General features: G+C 41.7%; 1 protein-coding gene across 9 annotated transcripts in view; it reads right to left on the bottom strand.

Moving 5' to 3' along the window:
- UBE2F (ubiquitin conjugating enzyme E2 F (putative)) overlaps window positions 1-26,752 on the bottom strand; it is a 178,856-nt gene that overhangs the window by 21,776 nt on the left and 130,328 nt on the right. For 7 of the 9 annotated variants that reach the window (XR_015732083.1, XM_087885707.1, XM_034426200.3 and 4 more), the window contains one exon: window positions 2,781-2,813. The exons of 1 other annotated variant lie outside the window; for it this stretch is intronic. Coding sequence is in view for 7 of the 8 variants with exons in the window: in XM_087885707.1 (XP_087741833.1) it covers window positions 2,781-2,813 (33 nt within the window). In the remaining variant the exon portion in view is untranslated. Of the gene's footprint in view, window positions 1-2,780; window positions 2,814-14,336; window positions 14,479-26,752 lie in introns of those variants that run through there. One more of the 9 variants, XM_087885713.1, reaches the window with a different exon arrangement.

The following is a 26,752-nucleotide window of genomic DNA, read 5'->3' on the forward strand; positions in this document are numbered from 1 at the left end:
CTTACATACCACCCAAATATCAAAGAAACTGGGGCCCATGTATGTAGGCCCCTTCTCCATAATCAGAATCATCAACTCGGTCAGAGTACAGTTTAGGCAGATCCACCCAATATTTCATGTTAGCTTGGCTCAAGCCTGAACTTGTGTCTCGCCTTCAACCTGTCCAGCCTGCCCCCCCCAAATTCTCCTACTCATAGAAGGGGAACAACACTTTGAAGTCAAGGAAATCCTAGATTCCAGGAAACATAGAGGGAAAGTACAGTATTTGGTGGTCTGGAAACATTTCCCTGCCTCACAATCTGAATGGGTGGACACTAGGGAGGTTCGGGCTCCCAAACTCCTTCAGTTATTTCACCAAAAATACCCTGATAAACCATAATGTTCCTTTACTCTCTTGTACTGTAGGTTACTCTCTGTATTCTATGTCCTTTGTTTTTTTTTTAAATTTGATTTATATGCCGCCCTTCTCCAGAGACTCAGGGCGGCTTACAATGCATTAAGCAATAGCCTTCATACTTTTGTATATTTTTTACAAAGTCAGCTTATTGCCCCCACAATAATTATTTTCCTTTAGTGCTAACGCCTCTACTGCAGGAGGGCCGAATGTCAGTCAGATCTCCAGCATGGGATTCTACTTTGATGCATGCTTGCTATCAGCTGCAATAGTAACGGGGAGGGGGGTGCATGGCATTTGGTTGGGGAAGTGAGCTAGTGAGGTAAAGTCCCATGTGAACTAAAAGGGAGGTTTGTTCTCTAGAATTCTTGTGCTGCTGAGTGGAGTTGTTTACATCCTGTCAAGGCCAACTGTCCTAGGACTCCAGATGGGTGAAATACCAAAAGATAAGCTTCATACAACATCATACTGGACACTGATTGGACACTCAGCAAGGGACCCTAGGGGGAGGGATTTGGGAAAAGTTTCAATCTGTAACTTCTGCGTGTTTTGAATCAGATCTTGTCTTGCTTTCACTGCTATCATTTCAAACTCAGTAAAAGTACTCCGTCTCTATCTCAATGGAGTGGGGGTTTTCTTTCTTGGGTTTTGAACAGAGGCAGGCCTGACACCTCCTTTCCTTCCCTCTACGTATTGTTGCTTCAAAAACTCTTGTGATTACAAGGCTATTATGGTATAGTTAGAGAGGGAGTATTTAAAGAAAGGTGTAGGATTTGTCAAGGCCCTTGGCTTACAACCATTCATTTAGTGACCATTTAAGGTTACAATGGCACCAAAAAAAGTGACCTATGACCCTTTTTCACACTTACCTTTATAACTTCCCCATGGTCACGTGTTCAAAATTTGGATGCTTGACAACTGGTTCACTGGCAACATTGGTAAAACTCACTTATCAATTGTCTCACTTAGCAACAGATATTTTGGACTGTATTGTGGTCATAAATTGAGGATTACCTGTACAGTCCCTTTCATTAACTCAGTATTTTCAGTATGCTTAGAAATGGCATAACAGATAATTTAACTCAGAAGCCTTTAAAAAAAACTATGTTAGGTGGGTAAGATCAAGATCACAAAGGTCTATCTCCAATAAAGGATTATTCAATCCAATCTGGAAATCAAGATCTAAAAGTACATACTGTACTGGAACCACAATCACTCCTGCACTGCACACATAGTACTTACTACTAGCATAAGAAGAAAAATGATAAGGAACAAAACATTTTTATATTCTCCTAGCCAGCAGTAACACTAAGAAATAGACCTATTTGCATGGATATGAACTGCCTTCTGCTCAAAGTGACCTGTTGAGCAGCTAGATCACATTTATGCCTTTAGCAATATGAAGCAAAAGTTGGCTTCTGGAACTCTTGTGCTTATTCCTAGAGTAAGTGTGAGGGGTGATCAGTTTACCTTGTATGTGATTTACTGAGCATACTTGCAGAAGGAATCCTTACAGGTCACTAAAATCAAAGTGCTTAACAGCAAAGAAGGAGAGGAGCAAAAATCAAATAAACCCAAGTGAACCCAAAACATCAACTGAAAGACTGGAAAGAAAAGGAACAACTTAAAATTTAAAGGAAAATTTAAGATTATTGAAATTACACAGTGATGTGATTAAAAAAAACAATCTGGGAGAAATGTAGGAGTTCCCTTTAGATGGTATGCTATAAGAAGAGGTCAGGCAGAGCTCTTGCCAAAGCCAAAGGTTTGGAATGCTCCATGAAGGATGCAACTTGGAGCAGAACCATCATCATGAGTCCATGGTGGAAAGTAAACTACCTGGGAGGAAAACCAAGGTCAATGTCTTCTGATAAAGCTCTGAGGCTCTTGTTACTATTGCTGCATATTGCATAAGTGGCCAGAGCTCAGGTTTCAACTAGATATGGGGGATGTGTTTTGCTTTGTATTTGTGCCAAGATATAAGTGCATGGTTACTTTGGGGAGGGGGGCTTGGTTGAAAACAGGGTAAATCATACCTTCATTTTTGTTAGTTTACTGATTTTCATCACTTAGGAAAGAACAAACTTTCCATAACTTAGGAAGGAGCAAAAATGGGGCTAATGAAACGTCAGGGGTTTGGTTTGTACTTTTTTGCTCGAGCCCACTTTATCAGATATACTGTATCTAATAAAGGAGACTCTAGTCCAAAGATATTTACACCATAATAAATGTGTTAGTTTTCAAAAGTTACAAGCATGTAGTTTTTGAATCAACAGATTAATACAGGTTTTGGAAATTGTGAGGACTAATCTGTTCTATTAAGGCTCATTTATTATATTAGCAGATTAATCAAAATACACACTCATTCAGTGAGGTTATTACTTACAGTAAATAAAGAGTTTAATCCCCAAACAACATCCTGAAAAGGGGGAAAAAAAGGATTCAACCAAAATTAAATATCTCAAATGCATTATATATAAAAACAGATAGATAAATAGATAGATAAGCAGACAGTCAGAAAGATCATGAAACTACTGGAAACATCCTTATGAATTTCAGAATTTTTAAAGAACCTGATTTGCAAATTATTAAAATCAAATGCAAATCTTTGAAACTATGCAACCATTTAAATTTAAATTCCCTAGTTCCTGATTTTTATCTCCCTCTTATCAGGTATGTTTGTCTTAAAGCTCTACAGCAGACATGTCCAGTGGGAGTGCACACGGCCCTCAACCCACAAGACCATAAGTTTTTAACATTATTGTGTGCATTTACATACATTAACTATATTATATAGTTTATATGCAGCCCAAGAAAATCCCTCTTCACTCAATGTAGTGCAGGCAACCAAAAGGTTGGATATACCTGCTCTATTACATTCTGACATATTCTCAGACTTTCAAGCTAAATGATATCCAAGTTATGAGAATAATACATGCTGGTTAGCTGGGTGTTTGACTAATTTAGTGATTAACAATGGTTTAAAGAAATGATTTTTGGCAATTTCCTCTTGCCAATTCTACTCCCTTTATTACTATTTCTCAATTTACTCTAGTGAGTTGAAGGAACTCTTTGAAACAGTGTGGTATTGTTTATATGCACTGCTGAGAACTGCTAACAATTTCTTCCCTACCCCACTGATAGAAATCTTCCAAGGATCAAAGAGTATTCTGTTAATGGAATTACACCAACTGGATTTAACCCAGTGTCAATTAGCCCAAAAATATAATTTATTTTTTGCTTGTAGCCTCTTGGTTTTGTTCCCACAAAGTAGCAAACAATGGAAATAAACAGCAAATATAAACATACTGTATCATTCACCATTTAAAATATTATTTGACTTTATTAGCTTTAATAATTATATCACTACATACAAAAATCCATTTTAAATATAAGTCTTTCTCTGAAAATGAAGAAAGTATCAGTGGATAATATGGCACATGAAATGAACTATTCTTTGCTCTTGACAGTAGAAATACTTCAACAGACACTGAATTGATCAGGGTATATGTGAGTCAGAATTCCAAATTTAAGGTTTTTTGGTTGGTTTTTTTGGACATGACATTCCTGGTCTCAGAGTTAAAAATAGAAATACTAAATTTTCTCACAAAATTACTGAAAGGATGTAATATAGATTGTAAAAAGGACCATGAAATTGATTGATAATGATTCTCTGGCACTTCTGTACATAAAACTGTAGATTAAAAAAATAAAATTCATTATCACTTAATAAGATTCAATTTTTCTAAAGAAAAAGAAAAAAACCTACCACTAGGAATAACAGAATTGGAAGGGACCTTGGAGGTCTTCTAGTCGTAAATGTAAGGTACATTAAAAACGCATAAAAATAAGTTTTAAAAATCATTTTAAAATCTAGTCTAGTGACTGAAAATGGCTGCTTCTCAGTTCCTATAAGATAATATTATTGAGGCCTTATGAGGGGCTAAAATTCAGTTGAGAAGCAGGGAAGATAACATTAAAATTTGTTGCATAAAGTTCCTCAAGTCTCATAGATTCACACTGATCCCAGATTATTTCACAAGATTTAGCTCCCGTCATCTGCATTATCACTGTCCACATACTATCAAGCTTTGCTCAAATTTGAGCAGTTTTACCTGCTTTGTTTTAAATTATTTAAATGTATATGCTGCCTATTGCCTGTTGCAGTGACTTATAAAATGACTGCAAGTATTCTTCATAAGGCCTTTCATATGTTCATGGAGATTATTTCCTAAAAATATTATTCCCTAAAATTAGAATTGTTCTGTAAAAGTCACCTTTGAAGGTTCTAGTAAGTAGCACTGAGCAGATTCAGTAAGAACACAAAATATTTAGTTTTTTGCTACTGTGTTTTCCCGAAACTAAGACATGTTCCGATAATAAACCCAATTGGGCTTTTGAGCGCATGCGCTAAAATAAGCCTCCCCCCAAAATAAGCCCAATACTTAGACGCATGCGCAGCTGCCGCGCAAACAACATGACGTGAGGAGGTGAGGCTGGAGAGGGGGTGAAAGGGAGGGGGAACATGCCCCATGCGCTCCTGCCATACATGTGGAAAGGCCTCACGGAGGCTGCTCCCACAAAATCTAACTCTTGCTCCCCTTCTCTTAGTGGGGGCTGCAAAGATCAGCCACAAAAAAACTTGCCAGCCCTAGCCCTGTCGACCTGGGACTGGGGGGAGGGAGACTGCGCTGGAGCTCCGGCCCCATGAGCCCCCCCTCACGCTTGCACCCTCTGGCCCTGCATGAAAAGCAGCTCTGGCCGCCCTGACCTCTTCACTGCAGCTTCTCCTACCCGCTGCCACTGCCAATTGGTCTTGGCTCGGTGGACAAATGGGTCTCCAATGGGGGTGACTGCTCCAGAAGAGGCGAGCTGCAACTGGGAGCCCCTCGCAACCTCCATGAGGGAGCCTGGCCGGCCGGGGGAGAAAAGGAGAGCCCGCAGTCCCAACGAGCAGATTTTGCAAGCAGCCTCCCTCCCTCCCTCAACTGAAAGGCAGCACCGGGGCTCCTGCCTCGCTTCCTCACCTGCCCGGCTCCAGACAATGGGAGGGCGCAGAGACTTCCTGCCACTTCCCCGCGCTGAAAGAAGCCCCCCGTGGGTGAGTGGCGATCGGCCCCCATGGATGCCAAAAACCCTGTGGTGGAGGAACAGTGGGGAGGGGGGTCTCTTGGCCGGCCCTGGAATTGCCAGGGAGGGATGGGGTGTTGCCTTCCCCTTCTGCCCACTGCCCACGTCCACAATCCAACCTCACCCTCGGCAAACCTTTCTTTTTGTGTGTGTGGATCGGATGCTAAAATGGCCTCAATCCCCCAGGACTGGAGCTCTGAGATGGGATTTGATATGTGGCTTAGGGGGAGGGGGATGCTCTGACAAGCCCACCAGCTGGGTTAAATGCTCGGGCAGCAGAAAGGGTTGGGAGGGAAAAGGCAGCCATGATGACAATGCTGATGATGATGCCAGGATGCCAGAGTCCCCGGGGCGGCTGCTCCAGCATCCGATTTAGCCGGGCGATCCCTGATGAGCAGAAGATGGAGAAGGGAAGGAGGAAGTGCCCCTGCCCCCTGGCTGAAGGGCGGCTTCGATCCGGTGCCTGCGAGGATGCCCGAGGGGGATCTGGCCACCATCCTCTTCCCCCCCCGCCTGAGCTTCATGCCTTAACTCCCGAGTCTGCCTTCATTTGCCCCGGCATTCCCAACACCAGAAAACCCGCTTGTTGCAAGCCACGGCCACTTTCTGCCCAAAGAAAAGAAAAGCGCTCCATTTCCGCATGAATGGCAGGGGAGTGTGGGGGATGTTCCCCCCCTTCGCCCCCCCACCTCACCTCATGCTGTTTGCACGGGAAGATTGCTTGAGGCAGCGGCCTGAGCAGCACTGGAGAAGCAACAGGTTGGCGCTCCAGGGCCGAGGTTTAGGGATAAGATCCCCCCTCCCCCCAATAATAAGGCCAATGCCATATTTCGGGGGTCAAAAGAAAATAAGACCCTGTCTTATTTTCGGGGAAACACGGTACTTGTACTGCCAATGTGTAGGCTCAAACCAGCCACTCTTATCAATGCCCAGTATAACTTGAGATGGGTTTTCCTCCAGTGATACTCCAGGCTTCTCTTCTGCCTTCATTTAATTTCAAGCAATTGTTTTGACAAGGTGAATTAAGCAGGGTTGAATATCGTTACCAGAGTCATTATTACTTAATATTTAGAGGTAGTAATTGACTTCCAATTGGTTGCTTAGCACCATTCAAAGTTATGATGGACTTCAAAAAGGTATTTATGACCCAGCTTCAAAATTCCAATGACTGGAAGGAGGAGGGCTGCAGATTTAGGGCTGTTTGCAGCATTCCATGACCATGTGACCACAATTTAAAAAGTTTCTTTTGCCAGTACATGTAGTCCTCTACTTAAAACAGTTCATTTGGTGACCATTCAAAATTAAACAGCTCTGAAAAAAATGACTTATGACCCTTTTTCATACTTACAACTGTTGCAGCATCCCCAAAATCATATGATCAAAATTCAGACCCTTGGCAACTGAGTCATATTTATCATGGTTGTGATGATCCAGGATCATATGATCACCATTTGTGATCTTCTAAGCAAAGTTAATGGGGAAGTTGCATTCACCTAACAACCATATTACTAACTTATCTACACTTAACAACTGTGGTAAGAGGTCATAAAATGCGGCAAACTCACTTAGCAAATGTCTGATTTAACAATATAAATTTTGAGCTCATTTGTGGTCATAAGTCGAGGACTACCTGTACTGGTTATTACCGTATTTTTCAGAGTATAAGACGTATCTTTTTACCCCCAAAAAGGGGGTGAAAATCTGGGTGCGTCTTATATGCCGAATGTAGCCCCGCCCACCCTTCAACCATTTTTGGCCAGTTCCAGGTGGCAGGGATCTGGGTCAGGGCACAGCTTGAGGAACAACCCTCCCTCTTCGGGACGGTTGGTGGGGGGGAATCTGCCCAGCAGCTTCGGAGAACCAGGCAGGTGCCACGATTTGTGGCTGGTCACCCCTCTGGCCGCGCTGACTTCACTCCCCAGCAATGTGAGGAGCTGCTGCCGCCGCTGCCTAAGCCCTCTCTGCGCCCAGGAGCCAAGCCGAGCTGGCATTCCTCCTTTCCAGCCATTGGTGCCCAGATTCCCCAATGCAATTCTCAAGAGTCGCGCTTCAGGTGGCGGCCAGTTCCCCTGCAATGTGCAGCGGGGGAACTGGGAAATGCTTTGGATTCAGGGAGGAGATTGTAGCACTGCCGCCTGAAAGTGTTGCAGAGCCGCGCGTCCTGTCCTCCTTCTCAGCAGACTCAACTTCTCTTTCCTCCTGGCCAGATCCACCGCCTGAAACACGGTGCACTTTTTTTTGTCTCTGCAGACCCCATGTTTGGAATCAGGAAGGGGATCACGGGTCTGCTGCCTGAACCCCTGATCCCCTTCCCAATTCCAAACATGGGGTGTGCAGAGACAAAAAAAAGTGCACCGTATTTCAGGCGGCGGATCTGGCCAGGAGGAAAGAGAAGTTGAGTTTGCTGAGAAGGAGGACGGGGGCGCGCAGCTCTGCAATGTGCAGAAAAACACTTTCAGGCGGCAGCGCTACAATCTCCTCCCTGAATCCAAAGCACTTCCCAGTTCCCCGCTGCACATTGCAGGGGAACTGGCTGCCACCTGAAGCGCGACTCTTGAGATTGGGGGATCTGGGCAGTGATGGCTGGAAAGAAGGAACGTTTCCCTTTAGGGGCTCCCATTTAGCTCGGCTTGACTCCTGGGCGCAGAGAGGGCTTAGGCGGCAGCGGCGGTGGCTTCTCACATTGCTGGGGAGTGAAGTCAGTGTGGCCTGAGGGGTGACCAGCCACAAATTGTGGCACCCGCCTCGTTCCCCGAAGCTGCAGGGCAGATTCCCCCCCCCCAGACCATCCCGAAGAGGTTTGTTCCTCAGGCTGTGCTCTGTCCCTCCCCCAGAGCATTGAGGGGTCTCTTTGGGGGAAAGCAAGTAGTCCCTGCACCTCTCACTTGCAGCAGGAGGAGGAGGGCGGCGCCACCTTAAATGCTGGTAGGTAGAGGTAAAATACTTTTTTCCTTGTTTTCCTTCCCCAAAATTAAGGTGCGTCTTATACTCCGGTGCGTCTTATACACTGAAAAATACGGTAAAAACACCCATTATGGACAATTGGTTCACTTAACAATCGTGGCATTTGTTTTACAACTCCTACAAAAAATATCATAAAATCGGGTCAGTCCAGGGTGAAATCTGACTGGTTCGAACTGGTTTGAACGAACCGGTAGTGGACATTTGGCCTGGGTCGCCGAACCGGTAGTGACCGCTGGCTGCCCACGCCCCCGAACCGGTCCCCTGGTCGCCACTCGCTCACCCCGCCCAGTCTCTGCTCTTCAGCTTGCCTGCCTGAAGTGATGCACCTAGATATTTAAAAAGTCCTAGATATTAAACAAGCTGATTTTAACAAACTCAGAGACTTAAAAGACTGGAAATAGTGTCTGACTGTTGGAAGAAATTATAGAAAGGAAAACAGAATTTTTTTCTTTGTATTGAACTTTGACAATTAGCTAGCAGCCCCACTTTGGTATTGAAATCTAGAGCTGTGTTGCCATCTACTGGCCAAAGAAGAAACAATATTGATATAGGGCTGGAAAAGACCTTGAAAAACAGTTGGGAGGAAAAGATTCATAGGAGATAAGAAAAGAAGTAAAAGGCAAACAACATCTGGAAGGCTGTTTTTCCTGTTGTCTCTATTTGTTATTTTTTGGTGGCTGAGGAATAACTGGTGAGCTTTTTGAAATTTTGAAACCAATGCGGATTATAAAGGATAGGAATTGCCCTTTAAACTGAACACCTGATTCTGTGAGTTAATGAGTCATGGGGAAATTTGGCGGGCCATTCTGGATTACAAATACCATTTGATAGGATATTCTATAAGGTGAAAGAAGGGAGAAAAAAATTAAACGAAACTTATAAACTTAAATAACTCAGAGGGAGTAAAACAGCAGACTTTGAGGATTACAAACATTAAGGATTTTGAGGAACAGTTCAGGGACTGAGCATATTTTTTTAACATTGAGTTTTTGACATTCTTGAAAACGTGGGACATAAATAAATAAATAAATAAATAAATAAATAAATAAATAAATAAATAAATAGAACTGCAAATAACTAAAATCTTATTGAAATTGTTTACTGGAAAGTGGATTTGAAAGACTTGAAGAAACTGGGTGGGCTAATTTGGACTTGGATTACTAATGATACTTGATAGAATATCCTACGAGGCAAAAGAAAAAGATCATAGATGAAAAAGAAAAATTTGGACAATTGGGAAGGTGTAAACTGAAAAATTCCAAGGCAAACCATTCAGTATCACAGTAATCCAAGTCTATGTCCCAACCACTGTGAAGAGAATGAAATTGACCGGTTCTATGAAGCCCTACAGCACCTTATAGAATTAACACAAAAAAATGATGTCCTTATCATCATTGGGGTTGGAATGCTAAAGTAGGAAGCCAAAAGATAACCGGAATAACAAGCAAGTTTGGCCTTGGAGTACAAAATGAAGCAGGGCACAGGCTGATAGAATTTTGTCAAGAGAATACGATGGTCATAGCAAACACTTTTTTTTCCCAACAACTCAAGGGACGACTCTACACATGGACATCACCAGATGGTCAACACAGAAATCAGATTGACTATGTGTTCAAAAATGGAAAAGCTCTATACAGTCAGTAAAAATAAGACCAGGACCTGTGGCTCAGATCATGAGCTTGTTGTTGCAAAATTTAGGCTTAAATTGAAGAAAGTAGGGAAAAGCACCAGGCCACTCAGGTATGAACTAAATCATAACCGTGAAAAATATACAGTAGAGGTGACAAATAGATTTAAGGAATTAGATCTGATAAACAGAGTGCCTGAAGAACTATGGACGGAGGTTCGCAACATTGTACAAGAGGTAGCAACTAAAACCATCCCAAAGAAAAAGAAAAGAGCCTTGATAGTACAGTGGTTTAATGCACCCTGTTATTAACACAGCTGCCTGCAATTTCTGCTGGTTCGAATCTCTCCAAGGCTCAAGGTTGACTCAGCCTTCCATCCTTTCTAAGGTAGGTGAAATGAGGACCCAGTTTGTGGGGGCAATAAGCTGACTTTGTATAAAATATACAAAAGAATGAAGGCTATTGCTTAACACATTGTAAGCCGCCCTGAGTCTCCGGAGAAGGGCGGCATATAAATCAAATTAAAAAAAAAAAAATGCAAGAAAGCAAAATGGTTGTCTGAGGAAGCCTTACAAATGAGGAAAGAAGGGAAGCAAAAGGCAAGGGAGAAAGAGAAAGATTCACCCAATTGAATGCAGAATTCCAGAGAATAGCTAGAAGAGATAAGAATACCTTCTTAAATGAACAGTGCAAAGATATAGAAGAAAACAGTAGAATAGGAAGGACCAGAGATCTTTTCAAGAAAATTGGAGATATGAAGGGAACATTTCATGCAAAGGTGGGCATGATAAAGGACCAAAATTGATGCTGGTGAAGAAGGAGAGTGCAAAAGTTGGCTTGAAACTCAATATTAAGAAAACTAAGATTATGGCATCCGGCCCTCTCAATTCCTGGCAAATAGATGGGGAAGAAATGGAGGTAGTGACAGATTTTATTTTCCTGGGCTCCAAGAACACCGCAGATGGGGATTGCAGACAAGAAATTAAAAGACGCTTACTTCTGGGGAGGAAAGCTATAGCAAATCTAGACAGCATACTAAAAAGCAGAGACACCACCCTGCCAACAAAAGTGCATATAGTCACGCCAATGGTTTTCCCAGTTGCAAGGTATGGCTGTGATAGTTGGACCATAAGGAAGGCTGAGTGCCAAAGAACTGAGGCCTTTGAACTATGGTGCTGGAGAAGACTCCTGTGAGTCCCTTGGACTGCAAGGTGATCCAACTGGTCAGTCCTAGAGGAGATAAACCCTGATTGCTCTTTAGAAGGCCAGATCCTGAAGATGAAACTCAAATACTCTGGCCACCTAATGAGAAAGAAGGATTCGCTGGAGACGAGCCTAATGCTGGGAAAGATTGAGGGCAAAAGAAGAAGGGGATGACAGAGAATGAAGTGGCTGGATGGAGTCACTGAAGCAGTAGGGGTGAGCTTAAATGGACTCGAGGATGGTAGAGGACAGGAAGGCCTGGAGGAACATTGTCGATGCGGTCACGATGGGTCAGACACAACTTCACAACTAACAACAATAAAACTGGAAAATTATAAAGATTGTAAATTATCAATTTTAAGGACTATAAATTTAGGGGATTTAATTAAATTTAGAGGTATAATTCTGGGACTGACTAAATTTTATTAATAACTGGCTTCTTTGGAGTTTTTAGATATTGGGACACTGGGCAATTTTTATATTAAAATATTACAAAATGAATCAACAGGAGACAATAAAGATATATATAAAGAAATGTTAGTGATGCTTAAAAGTATTTATGAAAATGTGACAAAGAATCATAAGGATGGGATTGTTCAAAGATAAAGATGAGAGTGTAGAAGACCCTCAACAAATGGTGGAAAAAGATGAACATAATATTCAGCAGACAGATGAGAAATTAGAAGGAGTGGTGGAGCAGACAAATCAAAATAAGTTACAAGAAGACAAAACACTGAAGAGACAATAGCAATAAATACTAAGAATCAAATAGATAATTCCTTAAGATTTTAGAATAGAACAGAGAAAAAAAAAAGGAAGATCTCCCAAAAATAAGAAAGGGGTTATGGATGGATAATCAAATGATGCAACAAGAAGGAGACAAGGGGTAAGGCAGAGGGAACATTCAGTCTGTGCAAAAATGTTAGAAAGAAATATAAGATTCCAAAAGAGAAATATTATCAAAAAGTCAATAAATGATGAAATTCTAAAAAGGCTAAGAGACAATGGATAGAGATAAAATATCTTACAATACAGTGATTGTATTAAAAACTAATAGAAAAAAGTAGAAAGTATAAAAGTAGAAAGTATATTGGGAAAATAGTACTATGCATATTGACGTATAATAAAATTTATTATAACCACAAATATATTAAGGTTAGGAGATGGAAGACTATGATTAGGTATATTTAAATGTATTATTATTATTAACAGTATGTAAAAATATATATTGAAGCTTACAACTTTCATGGACTATAAATTTAGGGGATTTAAGAGATATAATCCCGCGACTGATTAAATCTCATTAATAATTGGTTTTATTGGTGTTTCTAGAAAATTGAGATAATGGAATTATGGTGAAACATTGAATAATACTTAAAATATTAGTGATTCAGCAGGGAACAAGTACATTGTATGAAGAAATGTTATTGATGTTTCAATATATTTATGGAGACAGTGATAAAGAATCATAAAGAGAGAATGGTACTCTTTAAAGACAAAGATGTTGAATGTAGAAGAACCCCAACAAATTGGGGGGAGGGAATGAGTACAAATTGGGAAATAGTATTATACACACTGATATATAAAAGAATTGATTATAACTACAATGTATATATTAAGGTTAGAAATTGGAAGACAAATATTATGTATATTTAATTGTATTCTTAATGTTAGCATTGTGTAAAAAGTATATGGATCCAGTCAATACACTGCCCACAAAATATGCATGGTTGTTAAAGGAAAATTACAAATAAAACATATATATTTAAAAAAAGATCCCAAGGGAAGAGCAAGAGAGACTGATCAAAAAGTCAGTAAGAGTTGAAATACTAAAAAGGGCAAGAGATGATGGACAGATATTGTTCTGACCCGGCCTTCGCAGAAACAAGAAACAGACTCCCCGCAAAGAACCCCCCCTCTTTATTTACACATTGGGAATTAACTGCATTCACCAACAGAAAATCCAGACAAGAGTCCTGCCTGTTAACTGAAGTTAACTGAAACAATAGTCCTTATCAGCTCGTTATGATAAATGCAAGGCTGTGAGCTCCCAATTAAGGCTGCAAATTAAGTCAGTTCAAACAGAGAAATAAATAAACCTCAGTTCTGGCAAGGCAGTCTTTGTCGCACAAAACACACAAGGAGCAAACTTTTCAGAAATGCAAACGGTGGTCTGCGACAACCAAACCACTCCTGTTTCCTCCTAAGTATTCCCCAGCCAGGGAGGGGCTAGTCAGCATCCAAATTTGTTTTGCTTCCCAAGCCAGCTCATTGTCCTCCATTGTTCACCTCTCCTATCTGCTCTGCGCATAAGCGCATCTGGAACAGGCCCCAGCTGTTCCTCCTCACTCATCTCTAACTCCAAAGGTAGCTGCCTCTCTGGCTGGGAAATGCTGGATGGCCCTGGTTCTATCCCTGTGTCCGACGCTGAGCATTCATCAGAGCCTTCCCCAGGCCCAAGTTCTTCCCCAAAAACCTCACTGTCCGAGTCTGCCACCAGCTCTGCACAACAGATATAGAATACATCTTAATATGGGATTTGTTTTACTAAAGACTAAAAAAATAGAGCTAGAAATTAAAAATGTTATTATGCATACTGTTATATGATAGAAGCTATTATAGTTAATATGTATAAGTAAATGTTAGAAGATTACTATTATGGAGGCTTAAAAAATAAAAAATAAGGGATGATGGATAGATACATAACACCTCTTAATATGGGAATTGTTGTATCAGAGGCCAGTAATAAGACATAGAAAGTAGAAATTAGAAAAACACTATTTTATATTCTGCCACAAAATAGAATACATTACAATGTAAGCTGAAAGAGTATTATTATATATATTTAATTAATATTATTGTTATCAAGATTTTGTATAAAGTAAATTGACCCAGACAATGTACTGTTCTCTACGGATTTTGAAGGGGTGTGTGTGTATTATTACAACCAAGATTAAGTGCGGTACTAACACAACTCTATGAAGCATCAGCCTTACAATGAATAGTTGCAGGAACTGGGCATAGCTAATCTAGTGAAGAGAAGGACCAGGGGAGACATGATAGCAGTGTTCCAATATTCGAGGGGCTGCCACAGAGAGGAGGAGGTCAAGCTATTTTCCAAGGAATAATGGATGGAAACTGAACAAGGAGAGATTCAACCTGGAAATAAGGAAAAATTTTCTGTCAGTGAAAGCAATCAACCAATGGAACAGCTTGCCTTCAGAAGTTGTGGGAGCTTCATCACTGGAAGCTTTCAAGAAGAGACTGGACTGCCATCTGTCAGAAATGGTGTAGAGCAGTGATGACTAACCTTTTTCTTGTCGTGTGCTGAAAGTGCGCATGTGCAATAGCGTGCGCATGTGCCTGCACCCATAATGCAATGCGCCTGTGCCCCCATGCCCCATGCATGCGTGCGCGACCCCCCACTCCCCCAGATATGCACATGATCCCCCACATTCCCCCTGCCCTGTTTTGGGCTTAGTAGGCCTCCTTGCAGCCTCCTGAGACCAAGAATGGGCCGCAGGGAGTGGGGGTGTAGCAACCCCACACACAGCCCATTTTTGATCTTAGGAGGTCGCAGGAAGGCCTGCTAGGCCCAAAATGGGCCGTGGTGGGGGGAGCTGCTCCTCCCCGTGCTCCCCTACCCCCGCACATGCACATGGGCTTCCACGCATGTAAGCACGTCTCCCATATACGCCCCTCCCCTGCCCCCAATGCGTGGCAGAGACCTGAAAATCAGCTGGCTGGCGAGAAGTGTGCGCACATGCGGGGTGGAGCTAAGCTGGGTGATGGCTCGCATGCACGCAGGTAGGGCTCTGCGTGCCACCTGTGGCATGCATGCCATAGGCTCACCATCACGGGTTTAGAGTTTCTTGCTTGGGCGGGAGTTGGACTAGACCTACAAGGTCTCTTCCAACTCTGTTAATCTGTTTGTCTATCAAAACAATTCCTGATGTCTCCTGCAAGTTAGCTCATAGGTTGTTGCTTCTATAAGCCAATAATATACCATGTTTTCCCGAAAATAAGACTGGGTCTTATATTATTTTTTGCCCGTCATCCAACCTCATCCTCCAACTCTGCTGCACACATGGGACAAGTCTCCCACCTGCCGTTGCACCCGCAATGACCTCAGCAAACGGGAAGTGCGGGGAGTCCATCCCCAAGAGGCAATCAGGACTCCCCTTCCCTCCTTGTTACACTCACATGGCTCGCCCAAATGCGCCCCCGACATGAGCTGGCCACGCCCATCTTGACTAGGGCTTATTACTACAAGCATCCTGAAAAATCATGCTAGGGCTTATTTGGTTAGGCCTTATTTAAGTAAATTGTTTTTGTTGCTCCTCCTCCTCCTCCTCCTCCTCCTCTTCTTCTTCTTTTTAACTCGGTAATCATCCTGCTTAGATCTTGATGGGATTAAAATGTGCCCTAATATCACTTGCCACCATTAATCACTGTAATTAAAATTAGAGATCAAGTATGCAAAGACATTGGGAGAGGATTAAAAAATATCATTATTTGAAGATTCCAGTCTGGGTATCTACAATTGAAGCTTTTTCATATCCAGTGATATTCAAAAGGGAACAAATTGTTAGATATAGTGAATTATTGGATGAAAAGGGTGAACTTAAATTAAAACAAGACTTAGAAGATTAGAGATTTAAGATGGATTGGTTTTCATATATGCAAATATTTTCTAGATATCGAGAAGGCTTTTATAATGTTTTCTATAAACAAGAAGGCTTTTATAATGTTTTGACTATCTTAGATAAGATATTGATGGATTCTGATGACCATGTAATTAAAAAGTTATATGGACACTTGGTAGAGGCAAAACTGGAAGAAGAAGAAGTTAAAGAGTCAATGATAGCATGGGGGAAAAAATTGGTTATGGTATTGATTTAGAGAAATGGCAAAAATTGTGGTCACATAATTATAAAATGACAATGTCTACAGCATATAAGGAGAATTTGTATAAAATGTTTTACAGGTGGCATTTACCCCCAAAGAGGATAGCCAGAATGTTCAAGAACAAATCGGAGAAGTGTTGGAAGTGCCATCAGACCCCAGGATCTTATTACCATATATAGTGGACATGTGTAGAAGCAAGGAGATTTTGGACTAAGATACACACATGGTTGGAAAAAATGACAAAGTGACATATTGACCTTAAACCAGATATATTTTTATTAGGGATCTTACCAGAGACATTTAACGAAGAATTACAATATTTAATTGTGAATATTTTAACAGCGGCTAGAATTGTATTTGCAAAAAACTGGAAAGGAGAGAAGATAATTACTGATGAAGAAATTATTAAGAAAATGTTGGATTGTCCCGAAATGAGTAGATTGACTTTGAAATAAGAGAACAGGAAGATAAACAATATTATTTGATATGGGAGCTATTTTATCAATGGATAGATAATAAAGTATGGAGATGAAATATTATATATGAAATGAAATTTGGATAAAATGTTTAAACATTTGTTTTTTGTTAGAGGTAAGAATATCTGTCATATAATGAGAGTTTGAAAATTTTGAGAGCACGAAATGATTTTCCCTGATCGAAATACTGTCTGTAAGTGTTTGGAAGGTTGATGTTTTTATGTTGTTTTTGTTTAAAAAATAAAAAACTTTTTGCAAAAAAAAAAAGTATGCAAAGACTAAAGCTTTCATTTTTCCTAAACTTCCTAAAATTCATAGGTTGCAACTAAATGATCATGATATCAAAGCTGATATTTAAAATATTTTAGGATCTTTTTCAGACCTCTGGCAGAGAAATGCTCATGTGGACTAAGTAGCTCAGAATGCTTAAAATTCAGGTTTGGAACAATTAGATTTTTTAAACTAATGATTAACCCCTTTTAATTCTTATTGCCCTAAATCAGGCAAGGTAAGCTCTCAATTCTTGTATGGTATGTAACAATTACTCAGAATTTGGAAACTGTGGCAGCCTAAATTCTTGCAAAACATCTTTCAAACTTCATACTGTTTTTCCAGTGGTTCTATACTGTGAGGCTGGTGAAATTAAGACTGAAAACAAGATTGGACAAACTTTCTTTATCTATTGGTTAATAGACTTGACCATTCTGTGGCTAACACTTTTTAATGAAAAATACAAAAAGTTAACAACATAAAGATTAAACAGCATATAGAGAAAGATGAATTTTTTACAGATTTTTTAAATCTGAAGAGAGGGGCCCCAAATGGAAATCTTAAATTTGTTTTAAAATAAGTATATTAAAGATTCAGTTTGTATTCGTTTGCTGAGTAATGTGCATATCCTATTAATGTAAATAAATCTACATTAATATTATTATTTATTATTATTCATATTTCTATGCCGCCACTCTCCGAGGACTCTGGGCGGCTTACATCAAAGACAGTATACTAAATAGTATATTGCCCCCAACAATCTGGGTCCTCATTTTACCCATCTTGGAAGGATGGAAGGCTGAGTCAACCTTGAGCCGGTGAGATTTGATCTGCCGATCTGCTGAACTAGCAGTCAGCTGAAGTAGTTGCAGTACTGCACTCTAACCACTGTGCCACCTCGGCTCTTTTAAATAAACCACTGTGCCACCTCGGCTCTGTTAATATCATTAACAGTTATACCTCAAATATTACAGAGTTGCTGTGATGATTCAATTAATCTTCTAAAAATACTTAATTCTCTCTGGATACTAACGAACTAAGGAATGAGAGATGTGGAATACAGTCAACAGGGGAGGGCAGAGAGATAGCAGGAGCAGATATATATCCTGAATGGAACTGGATCTTTTCTGTGTTCACCACCATAACTTCTACTGTGGTACTAAAGTTAATAGATATGGATATGATCACCAGAAATACAATGAACAAGTAGGATATTTAACAAAGGAGATAACCTACCTTATCTCATAGTATTTTCATTAAAGTTTCTTTCTGCTGAGTGTGCAAGCAGAAGTAGATGGGGGCTCAGATATGACCCCCAGTTCAGTACGAGTAGGATGCCTTGCCTGCTGGGGAGGAGGGGGGCCGCTGAGGTAGGGAAGGGGATCCCTGGGGGGATGGAGAGCTGGAATATTGCGGTTATGACTGGGAGAGGTAGATATGGCGGGAGCCAAGGGGTAGATCGCTCTCGGGGAACCAGGACTCGCTGCCTCAAAGCGATTACTTATTCCAGCCCTCTGGTTTTGGTTCGCCGGGCTCACCTTGTATACCTGGCAACTTGGGATGTCAGGGCCCTGGCCTCAGGCTGCTGCTGTTTAATGCCAGGTCTGTTGTTAACAAGGCCCCCCTTGTTTGGGACTTAATGCTGGAGGAGGGGGCCAACCTGGCATGTATATCTCAGACCTGGCTGGGCCGGGGGGGGGGCTTCCCCTCTCAAAGATGTGCCCAGACGGGTTTCAGATATTGCATCAGCCGTGACTCCAGGGAAGGGGTGGAGGATGGCAGCTATTATCCGGAAGAGCCTTTGTCCTCGCAGGATCCCTGCCCCGGAGATTGTTGGGTGTGAGTCTCATGGGGGGGGGGCACACGCCCGATCTGGTTTTCGTCTCGGAGCAGTGGCGAGATGAGTTCGGTGGGGGATCTCCTACTATTTATCCCCTGTCATGGACCGACCATGACCATTATGTGCTGTGCCTCCAGAATTGGTTGAATGGCCTGAATATCCAGTAGATGTTTTATGGCCGATTCCATGAGGCACTGCTTTGCCCGCTCTTGTGATACTGGACAGCAGACAAAGAGCCTCGGAGGATGGACTGGAATTCCAGGGAGAGGGCCGACCTTACCGTCTCCCTGACCCAAGAGTCCGAGGTGGAGTCCTCCCACTGGTTGGCAGAGAGAGCCAGCTGGCCCCCTATGGAAGGATTAGAGCATCAAAGGGAATGACTCCTCCCACCCCGAAAGGACCATTTGGTATTGTTGCCCCTGCCTGTCTGTCCTCTCTCTGACCTTGCCTGAAGGGAAAGGACCTCTGCGTCGACTGTGCCCCAAAACCACAGTCCGATCCCCAAAAGGAAGGATGAAAATACAGGGCTGGGCGGGAGTCAGCCCATCTGGTCATGTTGGGCATGATTTTGCATTTGTCCTGGGACTCAATGAGAATAGGGTCCAGGGAGTTGCCAAACAATTTATCTTCTGCATACGGGGAGGCTGCCAGCCGCCACTTGTTCCTAGTGTCTGCCTGCCACTGGCGAAGCCACAGGTGATGCAATGCAATGGAAGACCCAATGGCCTTAGCCACGAATCTAGAAGCATTTAGCGTCACATCAGCAGAAAATACCACCACCACCATGATCTTATTGAAATCTTGGTGGGAGCGAGTATCTGCGACTGGCAATCGGTCCTGTAATTGTCTTAACCAGAGCAATGAAACCCTGTTAAAAAAGGATGCCACCGAGGCTGCCTTGACATCCCAGGCCGAAGCCTGATGGGCCTTGACCAGAGACTGCTCTGATCTCTTATCCTCAGGGCGGAGGTGCTCCTCTGGGGGCCCTGGTAAATTGGACTGAGATGACAGTGCCACCACTGGAGCATCAACCACTGGAACTTTTAGAGACTTGGACATGTCTGAACCCATGTTGTATAGGCGCTTGTCCAAGCCGCTGGGATTGGGCCGAGCTGGGAGAGGACCACTGTCTTTGCACAATGTCCAGAAAAAGTCTGGGAGCCAGAACCTCCTCAGACTCTATGGTGGGCTCTGCAAATAAAGGGTCTGCAGGATCAGCGGTATCCAGGACAGCACCAGGAGTTGCCTAAACTGTGCCCTGTCGAGTAGTTAGCTTAGCCTTGTGTAGCAAGGACCTAAAAAGCTGGGGCCGGATAAGCCCAACAAAGGCTGGCGGGTCAGGCATAAGACCTTCATTGTCAGACAGCTTAATATCACGATGTATCTCCTCCCCTGAGAAGGAGGCCTGGCTGGAAGAGGCAGCTGAGCATTCCAGATCAGGAAGGACCCAAACCCTGAGGCCTGAGCCCTAGAGAAATCAGAGGCCACAGAAGCAGATCTTTGTTGTAACCCTGCTTCAATGCCTTGCCTTATGGCATCAGAAATAAAGGCAGACAAATTGAGAGGAATTTGGGGATCACATGGCTGATCAGGCCTCAAGCCTGCAGCGGTGGGCATGAAGGTTGCCTCAGCTGAGGACATCCTATGTGCCACTGGTTGCTCCCAAGAGGTTTCAGATAGCTCTAAGGCCGGCATAACGCCAAAAAGCAACTCACTGTCACTAGGCAAAACAGGAGTCTGCTCTGAGTCACCCATCTGGGGACCAAGCAGTAGAAGGAACCTCCTCCAAAATATAAGGCAGCTGCGATTGAACCACAGAAGAAAGCTGGGACTTTGCAAGTTCCTTGCTCTGGAGGCTTTTTCCCTTTCTCTCAGCCTGCTTTTGGGCCTTCTTTTTTTTTTTTTCAATGGCCTTGTACATCTGTTGAGCCACCCTTTCAGAAGACTTAGAAGGCTGTGAATGAGACTTTTTTGCTCGAGAATGAGCATTGCCTCGCCCAGGAGGTCTGGAACCCGAAGGCCCCTCCCTGGGATCACTGTCCTGATCAGATAAACCTGACTCTGATCTGGGCTGGGAACGCCCCAGAGCTGTTGAGGCCATTGTGGAATCCCTGAAAGGGGAATCTAGGCCAGAGGTATGAGGTCAAAAAAATGCCTTTGATGAACGCTAAGCTTGAAGAGCCCTCAGCGCAGGCAAGGACCCCTTAGTCCTGCAGGATAATTAGGGAGGATTGGGGGGGCAGGGCTGGGCGGATCCTCTCCCCAATCGCTGCTCCTTTCCCGAGGCAACGCGGTCCTGCGGGCCCAGGGTCGCGGAGCTAGGCTGGTGAATGCTGGCCCAATTAATAAAATAGGGTGCTTGTAAGGGTCTATCCTCCCTCAAACCTCTGAAGGCTTCCTTTTGGATCGGTCTTACCAAGGTCTCAAAATGGCCACCAAAGCTCTTCGCTGCAGCTCCCCAAATGGCCACCGAACCTCCTCGCTAAGACTCCAAAATGGCCACTGATCCTCCACATCACTTTCTCACTCTCTCAGGCCAGCGCTACAGAGCCAGGCTTGTGGGCGCTGCCTGCAGCATCTTTCAACAGTGCCGATCCTGCGCACCCTCCAGGCAAACGCTAGAGCCAGGCTCGTGAGCACTGCCTTCGCTTCGCAAACAGGGCCAAATCCTCGGGTCCCCTGTGGGTCAGCATTTTGGGGCAAAGCCCGTGAGTGCTGCCCGGAGGTCTACCAGCCAATAGACCTCTCGCCGCCCTCGTGGCCTTCAGCGGGCTCAGGCTGAGTCACCCTTCACGCTGGAAAGTCAGCAAGGTTCCTCCAAGACAACTGTGAACTTTCACTAGAATTTTAGCAGTAAAATAGAAGCTTTTCACTAAGGAAAATCAGTCAGAAATGGACAGCTCGAAGAAACATGTCTGTCCAGCTAGACTGAGTCTAAAAGCTGGGAAGCGACAGGAGAGGCATGGCTTAACAGTTTTCAGACTCAGTCCTAGCAGCTAACAGACAGAGTTAACCCATTCCTGACTGCTGTTCCCTCCTTTATGGAGAACAATGATTTTCTAAGTCTGAGAGTTATCCATTCTTTCACCCATGTTAATACAGAAACTTGATAGTAAAGGTCTAATCTGGTAGCCCCAAGCCCCCATTATATTTAGATTCTTGCAACATTTTCAGTCTTATTCTTGCTTTTTTTCCCTTGCCAAATAAATTTCAAAATTATGTTTAACTCATCAAAGTATTTTTTTCTCTACTTGTATAGGGATCGTTTGGAATAAAAAAAGTAGCTTCAGTAAAATATTCATTTTTATGGTTGCAATTCTTCCTATCATTGATAGTTGCAAATTTTTCCATAGTATTCATAATTAGTATTCATAATTTAGTCCACTGTACTACAGGCTCTTAGATTTTGGATTAACTTGGTGGGCCATCTGGATTTACACCAACACTAGCAACCTCCAGGCCATTAAAGCAAAGATTAAGACACACAATGTCACAACAGGGAAAAACAAATACATTTCAAAAAGAAATAAAATGGATGCTTCAATCTATCCAGGAAGCTATGATAAAGAATTACAACAAGATGAAAAAGGACTTGGGGGGGATCAAGAAACACGTACAATATGGTTGTGCAATTAGGAAACTCTCAGCAAATGATAACGGAAATTGAACAAAGAACCCAGAGAATAGAAGAGAAATCAGAAGGAGCAGAGGAAAGAATAGAGGAGATAAATCAACAATTGATACAAGTAGATAAAGATCTGGAAAGGATAGTAATAATTCCTGAAATGGAGAAGATAGCTTACTCTCTAAGATGTCAAAATATAGAAGAGGACAGAGAGGAAGATTACCTAAAAGTGATGGAGTTGTTGGCAAGTGCCCTAGAAATGGGAAGGCATGAGAGAGACATAGAGGCAGATGAAATACTTACGACTAAATATGAGTGATGCAAGGAGACATAAAGTCCCAAGAGAGGAGCATGTGAGATTGGGTAAAAAGTCAACAAGAGTTGAAATACTAAAAAGGGCAAGAGATGATAGATAGATATATAATACTTTTTAATTTGGGATTTCTTTTATTAATGATTAGAAAATAGAGGTAGAAAGCAGAAATTAGGAAAATACTATACTATACTATACTATACTATACTATACTATACTATACTATACTATACTATAATATAATATATTATTATACATACACGTAAATATTAGAAGTTGAAAGACTATTACTATGCATATGTAAATAATAGTTACTATTATTATTATGTATAAATAAATTGACCCAGACAATACACCGTTCACTAAACACTTACATGTGTTAAAGAAAGAAGTATAAATAAAATTTAAAAAAAAGAAAGAAAGAAAATCAATGCCATTTCTTTTTCTGAGTGTGTTTCATAGTATTCCAACGTGTCTAAAATAAATCTTACGTTATTTTTTATCTTTTTGGTAGGAATCCATTTTGATCCGGGTGGATAAATTCATTCAAAAATCTTTTTAATCTCTCTGCCATTATTGCAAAAATTTATAATCTTTATTTAGTAATGATATAGACCTATAGTTCTTTATCTGTGTCAGGTCTTTCAGGATTAGAGTAATGTTTGCTTCTATCCAAGTATTTGGTATCTTAGCCTCTAGCAATACCTCTAACATTGACAAATTCAGTGTATCCTGTAAGTGTTTATATACTTCTGCTAGTAGTCTATCTGGTCCTGAGGACTTGTTATTTTATCGCATCTGTCAGCTCCATCATTATTATTCTTTCATTTAACATATTTTTAATGTTTTCAGGCACTTTCGGTAGTTTAATTTTTTCCAAGTATTATATTATCATTTTTTCTTTATCTTATAGTTTTTCATAATATTCCTGAATTATTATTTTTTAAATCTCATTTTGAAATTGTAGGTTTCCTTTCACATCTTGTAGTTTGCTTATCAGTTTCTTCTCTCTCTCTTTTTTCAGTTTATAATCTAACCATCTTCCTGGTTTGTTGGCGGTTTCAAATAATTTTTGTTTTCCTCTTTTAATTTTTTGCGCCAATTCTTTTTCTATTACATTTAATTTGTGTTTTATTATTTCCATTTGATTTTTTAAAACTTTCTTTTGTGGATCTTTTTGCAGTTCTAATTCAAGTTTTCTATGTTCTCCTAATGACATTTTATGTTGTTGTTTTTTCTTATTTTTCCTCGCTATGCAGATTATAGCTACTCCCCTAATGTATGCTTTAGTTGTATCCCATAAATTTTGTAGTGATGTGTCTTTTTTTTTCTTTGAATTGAATTCCATTTCTTTTACTATTGTTTGCATAAACTCTTTCTGTTTTAATATGGATTGATTCAATGTCCATCTCAACCTTTTATTTTCTCCTTTCCAACTTACTTTTATTGGGTTATGGTTGGCCCATATGTTAGTTTCTATCTCATGCACGTTAAATCTTAGTTCAGGTGACATCCAGATCATGTCAATTCTGGACCATGATTTATGCCTGTTTGAATAAAATGTGCATTGATATTTTTCCCTGATTCATTTCTCTCCGTGTATCGTGTATACAAGTTTCTTCTACCATTAAAAAAAATACCTTAAGAAATATCTTAGCCTTTTTTCCGGTCTTACTACTTCTATAATCTAATTTTGCATCTACAATTGCATTGAAATCTCCTACAACACAAATGTTTTTATATTCCATTTCCAATATCTACATACAGTTTTTGATAAAAAGTTTTCTTAGTTGTTATTTGGCAGATATATTGCTGTCAAAAGTATCTTTGGTTCATCTCTATCTCCATTAAAATGCTGCCTTCTTCATATATATATGTATATGTACAGTGATCTAAAGCACCCTGTTATTAAGACCAGCTGCCTGCAATTACTGCAGGTTCAAATCTCGCCAGGCTCAAGGTTGACTCAGCCTTCCATCCTTTCTAAGGTAGGTGAAATGAGGACCCAGTTTGTGGGGGCAATAAGCTGACTTTGTATAAATATACAAAAGGATGAAGGCTATTGCTTAACGCATTGTAAGCCGCCCTGAGTCTCCGGAGAAGGGCGGCATATAAATCAAATAATAATAAAAAATAATAATAAATGTATGTATGTATGTATGTATGTATGTATGTATGTATGTATGTAAGTTTTCACGGGTATAAATGTGTGTACAGTTAATATCTTGGGTTTCTTCCCGTGTAATTGTAAACATATCCTTAAAAGGGTAGTAGCGACTTTTCGACGAAATCACATTCGTCATCTTCTGGCTGAAGTTCTCGGTTTGGTTCTTATGGGCAAACTGTGTGATCGTAACTGACGTTTTTCTATGAAAAGAGGCAAAGGTGTATTCTGAATCTGTATTCAGTCAGAATACACCTTTGCCTCTTTTCATAGAAATAGATCTATCTTAGTCTCCCAATGGGTCTGCTGGCTGTCAGAAGAAAAAAAGCCCAGAAACTAGTGAATTGTGATTTCACTGAACTAGGGCTGCATAATATCTTGGTTTACGTAGGTAGAACCTGGCTAAAGAGAAATATACATAAAACCTACGAAAAAGAAAGAAAAAACAAATATTGTACCTTTACAGAGAGGATACATGAGATGAGGGTGTGGCTAACTGATGAGGCCTTATAAGGCTGAAATAGATCTATCTTAGTCTCCCAATGGGCAGCAAAGGGTCTGCTGGCTGCCAGAAGAAAAAAAGCCCATACATACATACATACGTGTGTGTGTGTGTGTGTGTGTGTGTGTGTGTATGTCTTTTTCTTTTTTCGTAGGCTTTTATGTGCATATTCTTTCTAGCCAGGTTCTACCTACGTAAGCTAAGTTGTTCTTCAGCCCTAGTTCTGTGAAATGAGATTTCACAGAACTAGGGCTGAAGAACAACTTAGCTTACGTAGGTAGAACCTGGCTAGAAAGAATATGCATATATATAGTATTTATTTATTTATTATTATTTATTATTTATTATTATTTATTTATTTATTTATTAAATTTCTATACCGCCCTACTCCTGGAGGACTCGGAGGTGAACAGCCAAGATAAAATACAGATAATACAAACATTAAAAGTCCCTTAAAATTAGTCAATATTTTGGCCGAAACACAGATTAAATCACCCAATTTATAAAACAAATCAAACGATTTAAAAATTTAAAAGGGAGAGTTAGGCCAGGCCAGCCTGCTGAAAAAAAAAGTTTTGAGAGCACGATGAAACATGCGCAGATCCGGGATCCTCCGTATCTCTCGGGGGAGCTCGTTCCAGATGGTAGGTGCCCCCACAGAGAAGGCTCTCCCCCTGGGGGCTGCCAGTCAACACTGTTTGGCCGACGGCACCCTGAGAAGCCCCTCTCTATGGGAGCGTACTGATTGGTGAGAGGCTATTGGTAGCAGAAGGCGGTCTTGTAAATACCCCGGTCCGATGCCATGGAGCGCTCTAAAGGTGGCAACCAAAACCTTGAAGCGCACCCGGAAGACCACCGGGAGCCAGTGCAGCTCGCGCAGGAGGGGAGTCACATGGGAGCGCCACGCTGCTCCCATAACCACCTGCGTGGCCGCGTTCTGGACCAACTGGAGCCTCCGGATGCTCCTCAAGGGGAGCCCAATGTAGAGAGCATTGCAGTAGTCCAGGCAGGAAGTAATGAGAGCATGAGTGACCGTATTTAACGAGTTCCAATCCAGAAAGGGACGCAACTGGCGAATCAGGCGGACCTGATAAAAAGTCCCCCTGGCCACGGCCATCAAGTGCTCTTCCAAAGACAGCCGTGAGTCCAGGAGGACACCCAAGTTGCGAGCCCTCTCCGTGGGGGCCAATGACTCGCCCCCAATAGTCAGTGATGGCACCAACTGACTATATCGGGATGTCGGAAACCACAGCCACTCGGTCTTAGATGGGTTGAGCCTGAGTCTGTTTCTCCCCATCCAAATCCGCATGGCCTCCAGGCACCGGGACATCACTT

Source organism: Pantherophis guttatus, chromosome 1 (assembly GCF_059756535.1).
Source record: "Pantherophis guttatus breed Tessera chromosome 1, ASM5975653v1, whole genome shotgun sequence".
Lineage (NCBI taxonomy): Eukaryota > Metazoa > Chordata > Lepidosauria > Squamata > Colubridae > Pantherophis > Pantherophis guttatus.